The sequence below is a fragment of the Ahaetulla prasina genome, chromosome 2, assembly GCF_028640845.1.
Source record: "Ahaetulla prasina isolate Xishuangbanna chromosome 2, ASM2864084v1, whole genome shotgun sequence".
Lineage (NCBI taxonomy): Eukaryota > Metazoa > Chordata > Lepidosauria > Squamata > Colubridae > Ahaetulla > Ahaetulla prasina.
In genome coordinates this window covers 62773344-62790502 of record NC_080540.1, presented here as the reverse complement: position 1 = coordinate 62790502, position 17159 = coordinate 62773344, and the positions used below count along the sequence as shown (strand labels likewise).

The 17159-nt window shown below is 35.6% G+C and overlaps 1 protein-coding gene across 1 annotated transcript in view; it reads left to right on the top strand.

Moving 5' to 3' along the window:
• The first annotated feature begins 1467 nt into the window (after positions 1-1467).
• Positions 1468-17159, top strand: part of APPL1 (adaptor protein, phosphotyrosine interacting with PH domain and leucine zipper 1) — a 35013-nt gene continuing 19321 nt past the window's right edge. Inside the window, exons 1-12 of the mRNA XM_058168153.1 lie at positions 1468-1663; positions 6047-6145; positions 7310-7369; positions 8149-8220; positions 10193-10280; positions 11825-11866; positions 12334-12392; positions 12954-13100; positions 13449-13531; positions 13630-13788; positions 15364-15552; positions 16511-16553. Coding sequence (XP_058024136.1) covers positions 1610-1663; positions 6047-6145; positions 7310-7369; positions 8149-8220; positions 10193-10280; positions 11825-11866; positions 12334-12392; positions 12954-13100; positions 13449-13531; positions 13630-13788; positions 15364-15552; positions 16511-16553 — 1095 coding nt within the window. The 5' untranslated portion in view covers positions 1468-1609. The remainder of the gene's footprint in view (positions 1664-6046; positions 6146-7309; positions 7370-8148; positions 8221-10192; positions 10281-11824; positions 11867-12333; positions 12393-12953; positions 13101-13448; positions 13532-13629; positions 13789-15363; positions 15553-16510; positions 16554-17159) is intronic.

The window sequence follows — 17159 nt, the reverse complement described above, 5'->3', positions numbered from 1 at the left end:
AGTCACCCAACTGGCTTTCATGACTTAATGCAGGCCTAGATCTCAGTCTCCCAGTTTCAAGCCTGGTGTTTTAATCACTGGACCAAACTGGTTCTCATTAATGTGCTCATTAACCAACCATTTTAGAGACTTCCCTGATTAACAGGGAAGCAATGAAGGTGGAATAAGGCTGACGTAAACTACAAATCTGTTTCTTGATGAAAGGTTTATTCTTGGCTGCTATGCATTTTAATGTTTGTATTATTGTAATTGTTTTCATTTTTTAAAATTTTGTTCCTCATCCAGAGTTGCTTGGTGAGATGGGCAGCCATACAAATAAAGATAAAATTTAAATTTAAAAATAATAAAATAAAGCAATCCTAGTCAATCCTAATGTAAAAGAGAGGACAATGAGATATGACAAAGAAAGTAGACACCACAATTTAAATAGCAATAACAGTAGAAAAAAAGTTTGATTTTGCTGCTGTTGCCCCCATTTGTACTTCAATTCATGCAATCTATCCATCACCAAGATCATTAAAAAGCTGCCAGCTATTAAGGTGTTACGTTGTCCCTTTCACACAACCTAATGCCCAAAGAATATAATAAGCATATATACTGGGAGATAGTCATCTGGGACATTTTAAGGGCAACAGTTACATTTAAATACATGATCAAATAAAGTGGACATTTTCCATAGTTCCTTCATAAATCCCTGTTGCCTTTAAAAAAAATAATCTGTCTATAGTTGGGACATAGTTGCAAAGCCCCAAATATCACTGCAGAGGGTCAGTAAACAAATTGAGAATGAGGTATGGCTTTTTTTTTCTCAGAACCAATTCACGCCTTCCTTAACCCAGGGGGGAAATTAATCCAGCATGGAAAACTCAAGCGGAGATTCAGATTCTTTCTGAAGAAGTAAATTAATATCCACTTAAGTATTCTCACCCAGCAGTCCTGAATTGCCATTTGCTTTAAATCGGGTTTACTAAGCTCTTGTCAATCAGCCCTCAATGAGCTTATTGCCATCTTAATATTTATGAGATCCAATTCCCACTCTATAATTTTAGATGAATCATAGCAACGTGACACAATAGGGAGGACCCGCACAGAAGCGGAGCCAGGGTGCAGAGCCACCTGGAGCAGGGGTCTCCAATTTTGGTCCCTTTAAGCTGGCTGAGGAACTCTGGGAGTTGAAGTCCACAAGTCTTAAAGGGACCAAGGTTGGAGACCTCTACCTGTCCTGGAGCATCTACAGGGGCAAGTCTTTGCCCCACAGAAACTGCCCTCCGACGGGTCGGAAGCCCCACAAGTGACAACCCCCCCCCTCAATCTCCGCCTCCCCCTCCCCCGCGCCGTAACCAAACCCCGCGAGGCTGACAAAAGCACCCGCCTCTTTTTTCGCCCAGCCAGACTGGCCGCCCTGCCAGCCAATAGGAAAATGCATAGCCTCGCTGACGGCCGCTCCTTGTCCAGACGGGCGGCCGCGGGGAAGCGGCGAGGCGGGATTTCCTGAGCGGAGCGGGCCTGTCGGGGTGCGCCGAGGCGCGGGAGAAGGCGGGAACAGGGCCGTCGGGCTGGGTGCGGCGAGGAGGGGGTTGGCCTGGCCTGGGAAGATTCAGCCGCCGACATGCCTGGGATAGACAAGCTGCCTATCGAAGAGGCGCTGGAAGACAGTCCTCAGGTGAGGGACCCCGCGCAGCAGCAGCAGCAGGTGGCGGAGGGAGAGGATGGCCGAGCCCGGCTCCTTCTGCCCCTTCCAGCCCCGGGGAGGTGGCTCCATTCGCCCCGCCGCGGCTCGGAGGCCATAAACAGCCTGTTGCCGCGGTGCTCGCTCCCGGGAGAGGCGAGGAGGGCTCAAGCCGTCCGGGCGGGCGAGGGGAGAAGATGCGTCTTTCCCGCGGGTCCCTCCGAGGGGAAGGTCGGGGCTCCGCCTTGAAACCGGCAGGGCCGGTGCAGGTGTTGCCAGGTGGGAGCTGCGTGGCGTGATCTCGCGTGGAAAAAGCTGAGGGATTCCTTTGAAAAAGGTTGCGGAGCAAGAGGAGGGAGCCTCGGCTGTGTTCTGCGGGGCTCGTGTGTATATGTGTGTGTGAGAAAGACAGCAGTGTGATACCGCTGCGGCTTCCTTAGCGCTTTGGTTGTTTTATACCGAAGTTCAGGGAGCCCTTGTTTAAAAAAAAAGAAGAAAAAAAGGGCCGTCTCTGTTTTTGTTTCTGGCGTCGTGTAAATTGTTTCAGTGGCTGCCTCGGATTCCCCCGCCCGCGCCCTTCTTCGCCCAAAATCAAGAAGATGATTTTTGTCAGTAGCTTTGATGTAACAATTTCAGAATGAATAACCTTGGCTCGGGCTGAAGAAACCTGTTTGCCTTTGCCAGGACTGTATGCGTAATTATTTGGAATTAGCATATTTTAAGTGTCTCTGAATATTGAGGATTGAGTCTGTGGTACGATTATGAATTCCTGCTTTCAACTGAGTCTTCGGAGAAGGGCTGTATAAAAATATGAAAGAAAAATATATATGATGATTTGTGTTGTACTTGTTCTCCAAGAAATAGTGAAGATGTTGAAACATCAGAAGAATTTTATACATTAAAAGTTGGTACTGTACTCAGTTGGGAGTACTTCATACTCCTATGAAGTACAGGTAGTCCTCGACTTATGATGACAATTGAGCCCAATATTTCTGTTGCTAAGTGAAACATTTGCTAAGTGAATTTTGCCCCATTTTACAACCTTTCTTGCCACAGTTGCTAAGTGAATCAATGCAGTTGTTAAATTAGTAACACAGTTGTTAAAGGAATCTGGCTTCCCCATTGTCTCCATTGTTTGTCGGAAGGTTGCAAAAGGGAATCAGTCACGTGATCCCGGGACACTGCAACTGTCATCAACATGAGTCAGTTGCCAAGGAGTCAAATTATAATTGTGTGACTATGAGAATGGTACAACAATCATAACTCGCTTTTTCAGTGCTTTGAATGATCACTAACTGAACAGTTGTAAGTCGAGGACCACCTGTATTGACCAGTATCCCATTAGTTGCTGCAAAAAAATAAGTAGGAAAACCTTTTAAAAACTTCTTATGCTCTGTTGTTGTATACTGTATCTGAGCATCACTTTTCAGTTGTCTTATGATCTTAGCTATGGTGATTATATTGATGACAAGATAGATGCAGCTATGATAAAATAATCTTTATTGTGGGATTGAGTTCAGTTTTTAAATATACTGGTATAATGCCCTGAAATTACATGGTATTAAGCTCTTTACATCTTTCTTCTATTAATCTTTTGAGACTTCTTTAAAATCCAGTTTTTAAAAGCACATTATTCACCTGCAAGTGCCAATGATCATTTAAAGATATTACTTCTAATAAATATGTATACAGCTCCATTTTTTTTAAGCTGCCCATTTAAAACATTCATTGAGATCAAAGTTAACACACTGTTTACAACAATTCAGAATCAACAATTGGATCTCTACAGGGAAGGAACTTTCCCTGCTTATCTTTTTTTTTTTTTGCTTTAGTGGAACTTGAAGGATTCCAGAAAAATGCTTAGCATTTGTGTTGCTTGTTATTGATAATTGATTTGACTTATTCATCATATTAATATTCATCACTTTTAAATTCAAACATTCAGACATTCAGATTAGAGGTAATAAATGCAGTAGTAAATACATGTTACCCTTTGTTGCACTTGTTCAAAAGTTTAGTTAAACTTTTTTTAGTTAAACTTTTAGTTAAAAGTTTAGTTAAACTCTTGCTTATTAGATCCAGATTAATGTTTTTGCTTCATTTTGTTATGCAAATGTTACTAATCTATTTTTATACAAAAAACAAATATTGTTTTTAATGTTAAAAAGCAATTAAATATCATTTGATTATTATATTATAAAGTATCCTGCCTCCCCTCCTATAAGGAGCAGGTAAAATAAGTTTTAACTCAGAGTTGATATAGTCAGCTTCAGGCCTTATCTGCTAAAATAACCCTGACAGTGATTCAGTTCTTTGTGTGCCAAGGACACTGTCCATGCTGTGGTATATTGTACCTGTTCCACAGCATTGTCCAAGATTACAGCATTGCAGTCTAAAACTTTTTCTTGATAAATAATATATCCAGTGAAAGATTCTACCTCAAGAGTTCTGAATATACTGTTTCTTCTGCTGAAGGTGCTTAGGTACTGCATGCGATTCATAGTCCTAGTTAGATTCTGCAAAAGTTGCTCCCCATTTATGTTCTGTATCTTTAAACACATCCTCAGCATCAGCATAAACAGAAAGGCAGAGTATAGGACGTGCAATACTGCAAAAATATTGCAGTATGGGATGCTTCCACTTAAAATACAAGCCAGCAAGCCTTGTCATTTTCTGAAATATTCCACTCCATCTACTACTCCATTCCCCTTCCTGTGTGCCTCACTACTTAGATCTTCAGCAGACTTTGATTATTGAAAATATTCTTACTGAGTTCATTATTTAATTTTCTCCTACTCTTAAATGTTTTCTTTAAAAATGCCTTTTTTAATACTTTGGCAAATCTTGAGATTTTCCAAAGCCTATTGATATTTAGTTATTGTTTCTGAATGGTACCATTTTCATTTCACAAGGCAAAGAATGAGTTTTCAGTTAGAAAAAAGAATTCAAGAAGTTGATACTTTCAATCATTTATTAAAAGCAAAGATTGAAATTTAAGCATGTACTTTAAATGTGATTACTTTTATGAATAGAAAGGTAGGGTTTTTAGATCTAGGCTGCAAAGGTAAAGTTCTTTTTTTTTTTAGAATTTTTTTTTAATTGGCCAAGTGTGATTGGACACACAAGGAATTTGTCTTGGTGCATATGCTCTCAGTGTACATAAAAGAAAAGATACCTTCATCAAGGTATCTCTTTGATGCAATCTATTGTTAATTGGATTTTTGCATCCCTGTTCTGTTGCTTTTAAGGAAGTGTAAATGTAATTCTGTAAATATAATTAATTTAAAATTGCATTAAAACTAGTTAAAGCATTTATCTAATCAGTCTTGTAATTTCCATAACTGGGACAACCATTGTCCTTGGAAATTCCAGCTAACATTATTTAGCAAAGCTCTCTGTGTTACATTATCTGTATGCCCTCTACTTCAGCATTCTGTGTCCTAGAGTAGCCAGCTCAAATATTTCACAAGGAAGGCCTCCTGAATATTGTCTTATCACTGGAAATGTAAATTGTCTTTAAAGAGAGACACTTCAGTTTTTTTGTTTCATATAACCTTGAGGATCCTATCCTCTAAGATTTTTTAAGTTTTAAAAAACTAGGAATTCACAGTATATATATATTCATTCCCAAAATATACTTAGTATCTTGAGTCATTATCAGTTAGTTAATGAGAATTTAAAAAGAAAATTTCTTGTCTATTCATTCTATCCATACAAATGTAAATTCTATAAACTGTTAGATTCTTGGAAGTATTTCTTTTAGCTATCCCATTTCTACAGTATTTATAGCCAGTTATCCATCCATAAAAGGACAGTGCTCTTATTCTGTTACTGTTCAGTTTCCACATAAATTAGTGAGGAGCAGTTTGAAAAGCCAGTATTAAATGGTATTTTAAGTTTATAAAGCTTAGCTTGAGTTATACTTTATACATTTAGACAATATATTTATTCTTTGAATTTATTTTACCTAAGAAAACAACTTTGACATTTCTCTGTTGGTAACCAGTATAGAGCTCAAAGGAAATTTTTATCTTATATCTAGATTTCAAGTTCAATATAACTGGCAAAAACATAAAGCTCAAATATTTAATTATCATGCTCTATCACTGTTGGTCATAAAAAGAATAGTAAATGAACTATTTTACAGAAAGGTACTTAAGTATTCTGTTACCATGCCAGCATATTTTGTTTTAATAAAGTGCATACAGATTTAAAAAGTGCTTTTTGCCAGGTAACTTTTTGTTTATGTTTTAAAGATCAGATAGAAATGTTTTGAATTCTGATTCTGTCTTACTTATACATGAAATAGAACTTAATAAAATGTTGCTGAAATAGTGTGGTTGCAATATTATAAAACTTATATTATCTTTTTTTTAGACACGATCTTTGCTGGGTGTATTTGAAGAAGATGCTGCTGCAATTTCAAGATATATCAACCAGTTGTATAAAGCTATGCACCGAATTTATGATGCACAGGTAATTTGACTATAAAATGCAGAAATTAATTAACCTTCAGTCATTTTTCCAAATTTTTATCACTGATTTGATTATACAGGTAATTGTCAATTTATGACCACAATTTAGCCCAAAATTTCCATTGTTAAGCAATGTGAGTTTTATCTCATTTTATGACAATTCTTGCAACAGTTGTTAAGTGAATCATTGCAGTTAAGTTAGTAACATGGTTGTTAAATGAATTTTGCTTCTCAGAAGGTCACAAAAGGTGACCACGTGATCTCAAGACACTGCAGCCGTTATAAATATATGCCAGTTGCCAAGTGTCCAAATTTGGATAATGTGACTGACCATGGGGATGCTGCAATGTTGTAAGTGTGAAAAATGATTGTAAGTCATTCAGTGCCCTTGAACAGTAAATAAACGAGTGGTTGTAAATTGAAGTCTACCTGGAACCCAAATTTTAACTCCTCGGATTTTAGTAGATGGGTAGAAATATATGCGAATGTGAAAAAAAGGATGACAAGAAAAAGAGAAATACAGCTTTCCTTTAATGTTTCCATGTTAATTGTTTACAAATAACATTAATAAATAGCTTATAAGTTCTTCAGAAGTTTCTAACAATATATTTAGATGTAAACATTTTTATGCAACAATTTAAGTTATATGTTTTGTATAATATGGCTAATTGGACAGATTCTTAATAAATCTTAATATCAAATTGGAAACCCCACCTTAAGCCTAACTGCAATGGATTAATTTACCTCCTGAGTAGTCATTGATTTTGAATTTATAGTCTGCATAGATTAAGGTTCTTACAGATATACAGCACTCTTATTTTTGCTTGTTGACTTTACCTCCGAATCTTTTAGTGCAGTTTAATTTTTGCTCTTAGAGTGATATTATTTTCTATTATGAGTAATGGGTCATTCAGAACTCTGGGAATTTGACTGATTTTTATTTATTTAGCTAAATTTATGATTACAGTTGTAAAAGTGTATATGCTAGTCTATTACTGTAATAAATCGTTCCACTTTAAAAATAGGGAATTATAATTGTGTTACAAAAAGCATACACATTAAGTTAAACATTGTTTAACTCTGATTAATTTATTTTACATTGTACTTCTATTGTCATTTATATTTGAAAAATCTTTTTAAAATCAGAATAAATTCTCTTTTTCAGAATGAACTCAGTGCGGCAACACATTTGACTTCAAAGCTTCTGAAAGAATATGAGAAACAGGTAGAGTCTATTTATAAAATGAAAATGTTATGTTCTGATCCAGATTGAATGCGTTAATGGGGCAGCCAACATATTGGGATAGTGACTGGATCCTTCAACATGGAAAAATAATTAAAGACTACCCTAATCTGTTTTGTCTAGTTTGTAGCATCTTATATAAACTCCACCTATATGTTTTAACAGTAGCTTAGCACATAGAAATTAAATTCATTATTTTTTCCACTTTCTTATTCTTATAAGGTCTATATACTTTATTTTTGCTCAGTTCTTATTATTAAGAACACACATTTATTTATGACTTATCTACCCTACAACAATCAAGAGATTAAAACATGCATGGTTTGATTAAAACATGAAAGGTTTATCTAACCATAACAACACAAACCAGAAAATAACAAATAGAAACACAGAAAGGGGAAAACAGATAAAAATAAGTTGAAACTGTCATAAATGGACAAATGTTTTTTTTTATCAAAATGGTCATAATTTAATACCATGATTTACTAGACCTTGTGGCTGTGTGAATGTGTGCGTACGTGTGTGCATGTCACAATTCTCCTGGCCAACAGGTATTTTTGATACCTTTTAAATATAGCAATACAATATATATATAAATTTAATAAGCATTAGCAACTTACAGTGCTTCAAGATTCTTTATTATTTTTTAGCAATATTAAATTTGTACAAGTTAGATCTTCGGAATGTTACTGTGATTTTTTAGAGTGAAAAAAAAAATCAATAAATACGGAATTTTAAAAGTGGTTTTTTTGTTTTGGTAGCGCTTTCCTTTGGGTGGTGATGATGAAGTTATGAATTCTACTCTTCAGCAGTTTTCCAAAGTGATAGATGAGGTAAGTCTTCCTTTCTAAAAACCTATCAGCCTATTTTCCATGCATGCAACTTCTATATCACTCCATTTCTAAAGACTTTGAACAGTTTATAGTATTAATATCAAAGACTAAAAAAACAGAAATAATGGCATTATAGCCAATCAATCCTGTTCAGGGTAACATAATCTTATTACTGCCCAAATGTCTTTCAGAAAATCCTTTTTTGTGGCACTCAGAAAATGTTACCATCCTATATAGATCATTAGGATAATCTTCTCACAAGGTGACAATGGCATGAGTAACAATGAGTAAAGGCTTCTACTTCTAAACAGTCCATACTTAGTACATAAGATGTAACTTTGCAAATATATTTGCTGTTCAGACAGGAGCCATGAGCTCAGGAGGACTGACTCTTTTGTAGACAACATGATAGTGTTAGAGTTTGCAGACAGTGCAGCTTTCTATTTATATGCTGTATAAAATAGTATTATGGTCATTGTTTCCTGTCAGTTCTACAATACTTAAACCATAGTAATCCCTTATAATCGAATCTAGGTTTGCTTCTCCTCTATTTGTTTCAAGATCAACTGTTCTAAGGGACCATTATTGTGATATCTTTGTCATAACCTGAGCACAACCTACCTAGTTTATATTAGGATAATCAAAGTTCTCCCTTATTACAAGATTTACAACATTATTTGGAGATTTCTAACGTATCAAAACAACTATGCATTCTGTTCCTTTCTTTTTCATTTGAAAAGTTGTTCACTGACTTTTTTTCATAGCTGTCTTGTTCCCATTTTATCTTCTGGTAGCCATGATCAACACCCATGTTCAATGTTGGCCCTAACCTTTTTTTAAAATGTTTACACCATTTTGAATTGATTGGCCATTACCTGTTGATTTCCCCCAGGAATCAATTTAAAAACTGGTCTGTGACCTTTTAAATTTTATGTGCCAATAGCCTAAATTCCTTTTATGCAGGTTTGATTTCTTCTGAAATGTTTCCAGTGACTAACAAATCTAAGCATCTCCATCTGGTGCCATCATGCCATAATTGCATTAAGATCTCTGAGCTCTGCCTATCTGGTTGGGTGCACACATGAAACAAACAGCATTTCTAAGACTGCTCCCTTGGTGTTCCTGGTTTTGATCTTCTATTTAGGAGTTTAAATTTGACTTCCAGAACTAGCTAATTATACATTCCAATGTGACTCCTGCTAGCGTGGGCTGTGATTGCTGCCTCTTTTGCATCATTATCAAGCAGGTTCTACAGATGACATGTGATGTCCATAACCTTCACACCATGCAAGCTGTCAATCACACTAGGTAGACCAGGCCAGAAAATCAACTTTACAATAGAATAAGATTTATATTTTATTGAGCTAGTCTATAATAATAGAACCTTGCAAGCTTGATTGTATTTTACTTCCTCATCTTTCTATATCCCTGTGAATCAGGGAAGAGCTTGCCTGGACCTCTTTCAAACACAATCTTGCTTCCTAGAATTTAAGAATTTCAACCCTATTTGCTTATATATTAGTTCTTGCATATTGCTGTCCATCTTCCTTTCTCTCAAAGTGTGATCCCAACAAACCATTTTTTGAATGGCATAATCCTAATGACAGGCACCAACCTTTTCTCAATGGAGATATCAAAGTGCAGTTTTATTCTGCCTAAAAATTAGGATTATATCATGGTTTGTTATATTGCTTCTTTGGCTCTTATTTGAATGTAATAAATTATTACATCAGATTAAAATAATGCTAATGAATAATAATAATACAAATAAATACTGCTAAACAATATATATTTTGTTTTTTATCCACTTGTGCAAAAAAGAACAGGTGTAAAAATGCTAGGCTCTGCTGCTGCTTCAGCCCATGCTTCAATTAACATTTTTTCTTATTTTTGCACACATGTAACAACAGTGAAATATGAAAAATGTTTATATTTTTAAGCAACGTTGTGTACTTGTTTTTTTTCTTCTTAGCTCAGTTCTTGTCATGCAGTACTATCAACTCAATTAGCAGATGCCATGATGTTTCCTATCACACAGTTCAAAGAAAGAGATATAAAAGGTACAATCATCGTTGTCAACAAAGATCACAGATTGCTGGACAATGTTTTGTATAACAATAATTAATATATATTCCATCTATAGAGGCCTTCTGAAGTCTAGTGCAAATCTAAGAATGTTTTTCTCATTAAAAACAGTTTTAGACAAAAGGGAATGATAAAAGTGATTGCCCTGTAAAAGTTGCTGAACTACAACTTCCAGCAGTCTCAAGCCATCTGTCTGTCTGTCTGTCTGTCTATCTATCTATCTATCTATCTCCCTTCCTCCCTCCCTCCATCCACTTAGGGGCTGAAAAACAGGGTAAATAAAATAAACTGAATGGATCTTTTGGTGGAGATATTTCCATCACTGTTGTTGGAAATAATTGCATTTCCTCATTCAAGACTGGTACTCAGTTTTGGGGGAGACTCTATTGAACTCCCAGTTCCTGCTCATCTGCTGTGCCCAGGTGAAACTTTACACAGGTTATTTTGTGTGCTATTTGCATCCTTCCTCAACAAGAGGCCCTTCAGATTGCTATTTATATCTTGGTTATCTAAAGATTGGATTATTACAGTGTGCTCTATATGAAGTTGCCCTCATATAGACTATCCAGAAACTACAATGGGTACAAAATGCAGTGGCACAAAATAGATATCTCATGTTGCACCCACAAACTGCCATGGTTGTCAGTGGCTTTTTGGGAGGAATTCAAGGTGCTGGTTGCCAGCTATAAAGCCCTTTATGGCATGGGCCTGGTTATTTGAGAGACCTTTTGTTTCTATTTATTATTTATTTTATTTGTTAAATTTATTTGCTGCTTATTTTGCAAATAATAGATGACTTACAATAATAAATATAAGAACAATAAAAATGAAGAAATGAAAAGAATGTAAACAGAACAGTAGTAAGATAATAGAACAATAAAATAAACAATGAAAAAGAATACAATAGGATACATCTATATAATAATCAAAAAAATAAAAGTTGGATGGGTAGAAAGCACAGAACAAGAGGGAAAATCTATTTCTGCCTGTACAGTATGTTTGAACAGAATGCAGTGCTCCAGTCCCTTGAGTTCAGTGGAGTTGAATACTTATGCATTAGTAATCTGTGTATTAATCCACTTGTGTATGTTTTACTGAAGTAATAGGCTTAAATTTGAGTAAAATTGTACAGCTATTGTGTTTTAACCTATGGGCTTCATTTAGTTGTTGAAAATTCTTATTTCACTGCCCAAACCTTCCAAATCCCTCATATAGTTAGGTGAGGAATTCTGCCACAGCAAGTTTACAATCTCAAATGACATGACATTTAAAAGAGAGCCCCTGACTTTGAGGAAAGGCTTTTCAGAGAGGCGTAGAAGAAAACAGAGGGAGAAACAGCTCAACCATTGGATACAATCCCATAACTTTAGGGAATTATTTTCTCAGTACAAAACAATTCATATGGTCCCTGAAATGTAGGCCAGCTGAAGACCTAAATAAATAAATGAATCAAATTTTGTTCATCTTGCATTAAAACAGCAGAACAGTAACACTGCGCATTTTCTTACATTCATTTCAGAAATTCTGACTTTAAAAGAGGTTTTTCAGATCTCCAGCAATGGTAAAGTATGTTTTAGAAATTACTTTCATATTTATTTTTTATTTGATTTTGCATGATTATAATATTATAAACAGTCAAGATTAATGTTTTATGAAGGGATTTCTGTCTAATTTTGCTATTTTAAAAAAAACTATTTTTCAATCTAAAAATTAAAGGGAAATAATCTTAGATAACTGTATACAAGGTAATTGGGGGAAAATTATGAGTAGGCTAATGGAACATTATAAAGAAGAGGATATCTTATTGATATAATCAGTGCATCAGGATAATAGATTTTTTTTATCTTGAAATGATAAAAACATTTCTGAAATTATTGGAAATAGATTTTTGTCTGTATTGATATTGAAAAAATCAAAATTAGCCTAATTGCCTGAAGTACTGCTTCACTGAAGTGTAGTAGCTTTTTGCTTTAAACACTTGTAATGTTTGTAGCTACTGTTTAAATGTTGTAGAACTTGGTTTTTCAGATCATGATGCTGCAATTACCAGATATAGTCGACTGTCAAAAAAAAGAGAAAATGAGAAGGTTTGTGAAACTTTAATCCAGCGTTTAGAACTCATGCTATAGTAATGTAAAAAGTCTACGTTGCTTTTCCGTTATCTTAAAAATTACATGATAATTCTAGTGAATGCAACTAATCTTTAATTAAATATATGTAGTACAGCTACGTGTTCCTGTCCATTATTATCAGTGTCTTTATTCAGTGGGATATCCTTCTATACATCTTCCACATTAATTGGCAAAATGGAGATCTCAGCGGTAGCAGTGCTGAATTTCTCTCTCTCCTTCCCTCCCCTCCCTCCCCATCCTTCCCTCGGTAAAATAATATTTAATAGCTTTTGCCAAACAGTTCACACAGTGCCCTGGAGAAAAAAAACACCTATTTCTTATGTGGCATCATAATGGGGACTATTTTAAAAAGAACTTTCAATAAAGATATATTTACAATTGCAAATCTTAGAGAATGAGTAGAAGAGAAAATGTATTTTGGGGGAAAAAAACATGAATTTAGATCTTTTTTCACATCATTGCAAGGAAATTATTTTAATGGTAAAACTGATTGCTTTGAATTATATATTTTTAAAGGTCAAATATGAAGCTACAGAAGATGTATATACTTCTCGGAAAAAACAACATCAGACTACGATGCATTACTTCTGTGCATTAAATACACTGCAGTATAAGAAGAAAATTGCTATGTTGGAACCATTACTAGGCTATATGCAGGCTCAGGTAAATTCCAAAATGCGTGGTGAAGGGGAGATTTTGGAATACTACATTAAAATATTTTGAGCATCCAAAGTATTACAGTACTATCAACCTGAAACATAAACTTTGTGTGGCATGGGCAGCTATATCAATTCAATCAAATCAAGCAGATGGACTAAATGATTAATATCTCTGTGGAAAAGTAAGCATGTAAGTGTAATTTGTTGATAGAAAAACCTAACTAATTATAACTATGTTGTGATTTATGAACTGCATCTGTAAAGGTGGATTATGTTTTTAGCCTCCAAAGAAATATCTAAGATTCTATAAGTTCCAAGTAAATTAATAAGAATCTGAATTTTCTTTTAAAAGATAAACTTCTTTAAGATGGGCTCAGAAAACCTTTCTGAACAGCTGGAAGAATTTTTAACAAACATCGGGACAAGTGTGCAGGAGTAAGTTAATTTTTTTCTCTTAAAAGTAATGCAGTTTCTTTTAAAACATTATTTTTAGCTACTGTGAATATTTTTTTTAAAAAAACCTGTGGTTTTAGCGTTCGCAGGGAAATGGATCATGAAGTGGAAACGATGCAACAGACTATAGAAGATTTGGAAATAGCCAGTGATCCACTTTATTTACCAGATCCTGATACTACAAAATTTTTGGTCCAAAGAAACCTTACTCGCAAGGCTGGTTATCTAAATGCAAGAAAGTAAGAACCAATTTCAGATACATATAAGCCTCAATAGCCTGGGTTATAAATTACAGGGGTCTTGTATACTGTGTTGTACGTAAAAATAATTAGTAGCTGTTAATAGTTTTTAAGATTTAAAATAATGTCCAGTACCAACCAGCATACAGTACAGATTTGCCATTATATTCATGATCTTGTTTATGATGTTTCAGGCCACAATATATTATAATTTAACTTGTCTCAGGGTAGTTCGGCTGAAAACCTCGGAAGCGATATATACACCTGGGAGAACAGCTGCTCCTTCATTTGTTATTTTTGTTGTAGCAGCTTCTCTTTAAAAAAAGATGCAGCTTTAAAAGTGGATTGCATCTGTCTTTGGATTGCAATGACTTATTTATTTGTTCTTGCCTCCCCAAAACTCAAAGGAGCACTAGTGATCTCTGCCATTTCATCTTCACAACAATTCCACAAGTGAGCTTAAAGTCAGCAGGAGATACTAAATAAAGTAGCACTAAAAAATAAAATTTGTTTGCCCGTAATATTACTGTCAGACCTGTCCCAGTCTGATTTCTTGATGCCATTTGATTAAAGTGAAAGGTACTTTTACTAAGAGATGCTGGTTACAGTAAAGTCAGGTGGAATCTGAGTTTCCCACGCAGCAACACAAAACTATTTCCTTTGTTCCCTGTCCCTCCCCACCATGACCAATCCAAATTCAGCCAATGTGATGTCGCTGAGATGTTTTGGGAACGCTGAGGTGTTTGGGCTGGTAACTTTCCACATTCAGGGTAAATGACCTTAAAGATGCCTGGCATGAACTGTTCCATGTAGATCTGCTCTTCCTCAGCTGTCATACCCCCCTCCCTAATTCCCACAATAGTTGCACACAGGTTTATGGCCCATTTGCCCCCATCTCTCCACCGTAGTCCTTTGATGGCAGGATGCCAGCTAGGCACCAAGCCGAAGCGGATGGATCTGACAATTACTTTTTTGGGTCCTGTCCCAAAACATTTTTGCATTGCAATATTTCATTTTTCTTGAAATTATTGGTGATGAAAATAGCAGACATAATATAATTTTTACCCATACTTTTAATATTCTTCTATAAATGTTTGTTCACCATCTGGCAAATATATTTATCATATCTTTGAACGTCTGAGAAGAACTGTATGAAAGTTACATCTTTGCTGTATGAATATAGACACTGTTTTCTGTATTTTGACTACATGTGTGCTGTGGAGTAAGAATGTAAAGTGGCAACACCTTAAAGCTATCTTTAAAGCCCAAAACAAGGAGTCCGTGAGTGAGTGTGCACATGTGTGCACATACACAAACGTGGAGAGAGTGACAGCAATAGTATTTTGCTGATAAAACAGTATGTTGAGAAATTTAGTTAAGCACTGTTTATAGTAATAGAAACACTGTTTATAGTTTATAGAAATACTCTTGGTATTTCTTGCTGTACCAAAATAATCTCTGTATAACTGCATTCAATTACATGAAACTATCTCCCTGTCCAAAGCTTATAATATCTTATTTTTTCATTAGAAATTTGATGCTGCTAAGTCAAGTTTTCCTTTTTTCTTACTTCAGTAAAACAGGGCTGGTGTCTTCCAGTTGGGACAGACAGTTTTACTTCACACAGGGCGGAAACCTCATGAGCCAAGGAAGAGGTGAAGTTGCTGGAGGACTTGTAATGGATATAGACAATTGCTCGGTAATGGCTGTGGATTGTGAAGACAGAAGATACTGCTTTCAAATAACATCTTTTGATGGCAAAAAGTTTGTATTCTTACCATTTCTTATATATTATTTTTAGTAACGGAGAAACAATTAGAAAGTATTTTCTGGCACCTTTCGGTTTCTCTTAAAAGGTGGGAGAGAAGGAGGAATAAATCCTTGTCTTTCCCAGATTGAAAACTTGGCAGGTATAAGACAAGTTTCTATCACTTTAAATCAATTTATTTAATCAGAACTTGATGCTGCTCTCTAGGTGGCAATTTAAATATATTTTGCTTATTCTTTATTATTTTATTTGTCAAACTTGTATGCTGCCCATCTTGCTGAAGGCAATTCTGTATTTCGATTTTCATGTGTAATCCTGTCTACTGACTACTTGTTTTCTTTCTAAAATGTTACTGGTACTTTCAATCCTTGTTTTCAGGTTAGAGGGAAAAGTTGTCTGTCAGCTGTCACCTAGCCGGGCTAGGTAGGTCAGTGGCTAAGACGCTGAGCTTGTTGATCAGAAAGGGCAGTTCGAATCCCTAGTATAGGTCTGCATGAGCAGGGGGTTGGACTAGAAGACCTCTAAGGTCCCTTCCAACTCTTACTGTTAAAGCTTTTTCTTTCTGATTGCCTGTTTTCCTCTCAGCCTAAAATGCAATAGGGATACCTTCCTCTCATTCTGTGCAGTCTTACTGGTTTTTACTGAGAGATGTTAGCAAAAGACAAGCTCAGACAACATAAATTATCTCTGAGGTATGTCAGTGGATGATTGTTCCTAGAACATAGCTCAAATGAAATATGCTGAGTTCCACAATGCAAAGATAAAAGTTATAGGTGGGCAGTGTCCAGCAGAGATTTTCTGTTTGGGATTTGGCAAGGTATACATGCTATACTGAATAAAGAATTGCATAGATCAACAACTTGAAGCCAACAACGTGCTGAACATTCCTTTTCTTGGCTTTGTTTAAGAAATATAATTCAGTTTGTTTCTTATTTTTATTTTCTGGTCCAACAGGTCTTCAATTTTGCAAGCTGAGAGCAGAAAAGATTACGAAGAAGTAAGCTTTTTAACAGAAAGGTTATTGAAACTAGTAAAAGTTTTGGGAGGTTTTAAGGAGTAAAATTGCCCAAACATGACAAATCTGTCTAATCAATGAAAGCCTTTCTTTCTTACAATAAATAAATCATGTTTTTAATGTGCCATCAGATTCCTTTTATTCTGCAATAAAATAGGGAAATTGCCATAATGGAAAGCCATTAAGAAAATATGATGCTTATACAGGTAGTCTGCCACTTATGACCACAACTGAGCCCAAAATTTCTATTGCTAAGTGAGACAGTTCTTAGTGAATTTTGCCCCATTTTACAACCCTTCTTGCCACATTTGTTAAGTGAATCACTGCAGTTGTTAAGTTGGTAACAGGGTTATTAAGTGAATCTGGCTTCCCCATTGACTTTGCTCGTCAGAAGGTCGCAAAAGGATCACGACTCCAGACACTGCAGCCATCATAAATATGAACAAGTTGCCCAGCATCCAAATTTTGATCATGTGACCATAGAGATGCTGCAATCAACGTAAGTGTGAAAAATGTTCATAAATCACTTCCGGTGACATTGTAACTTTGAACGGTCACTAAATTAACTGTTGTAAGTTGAAGACTACC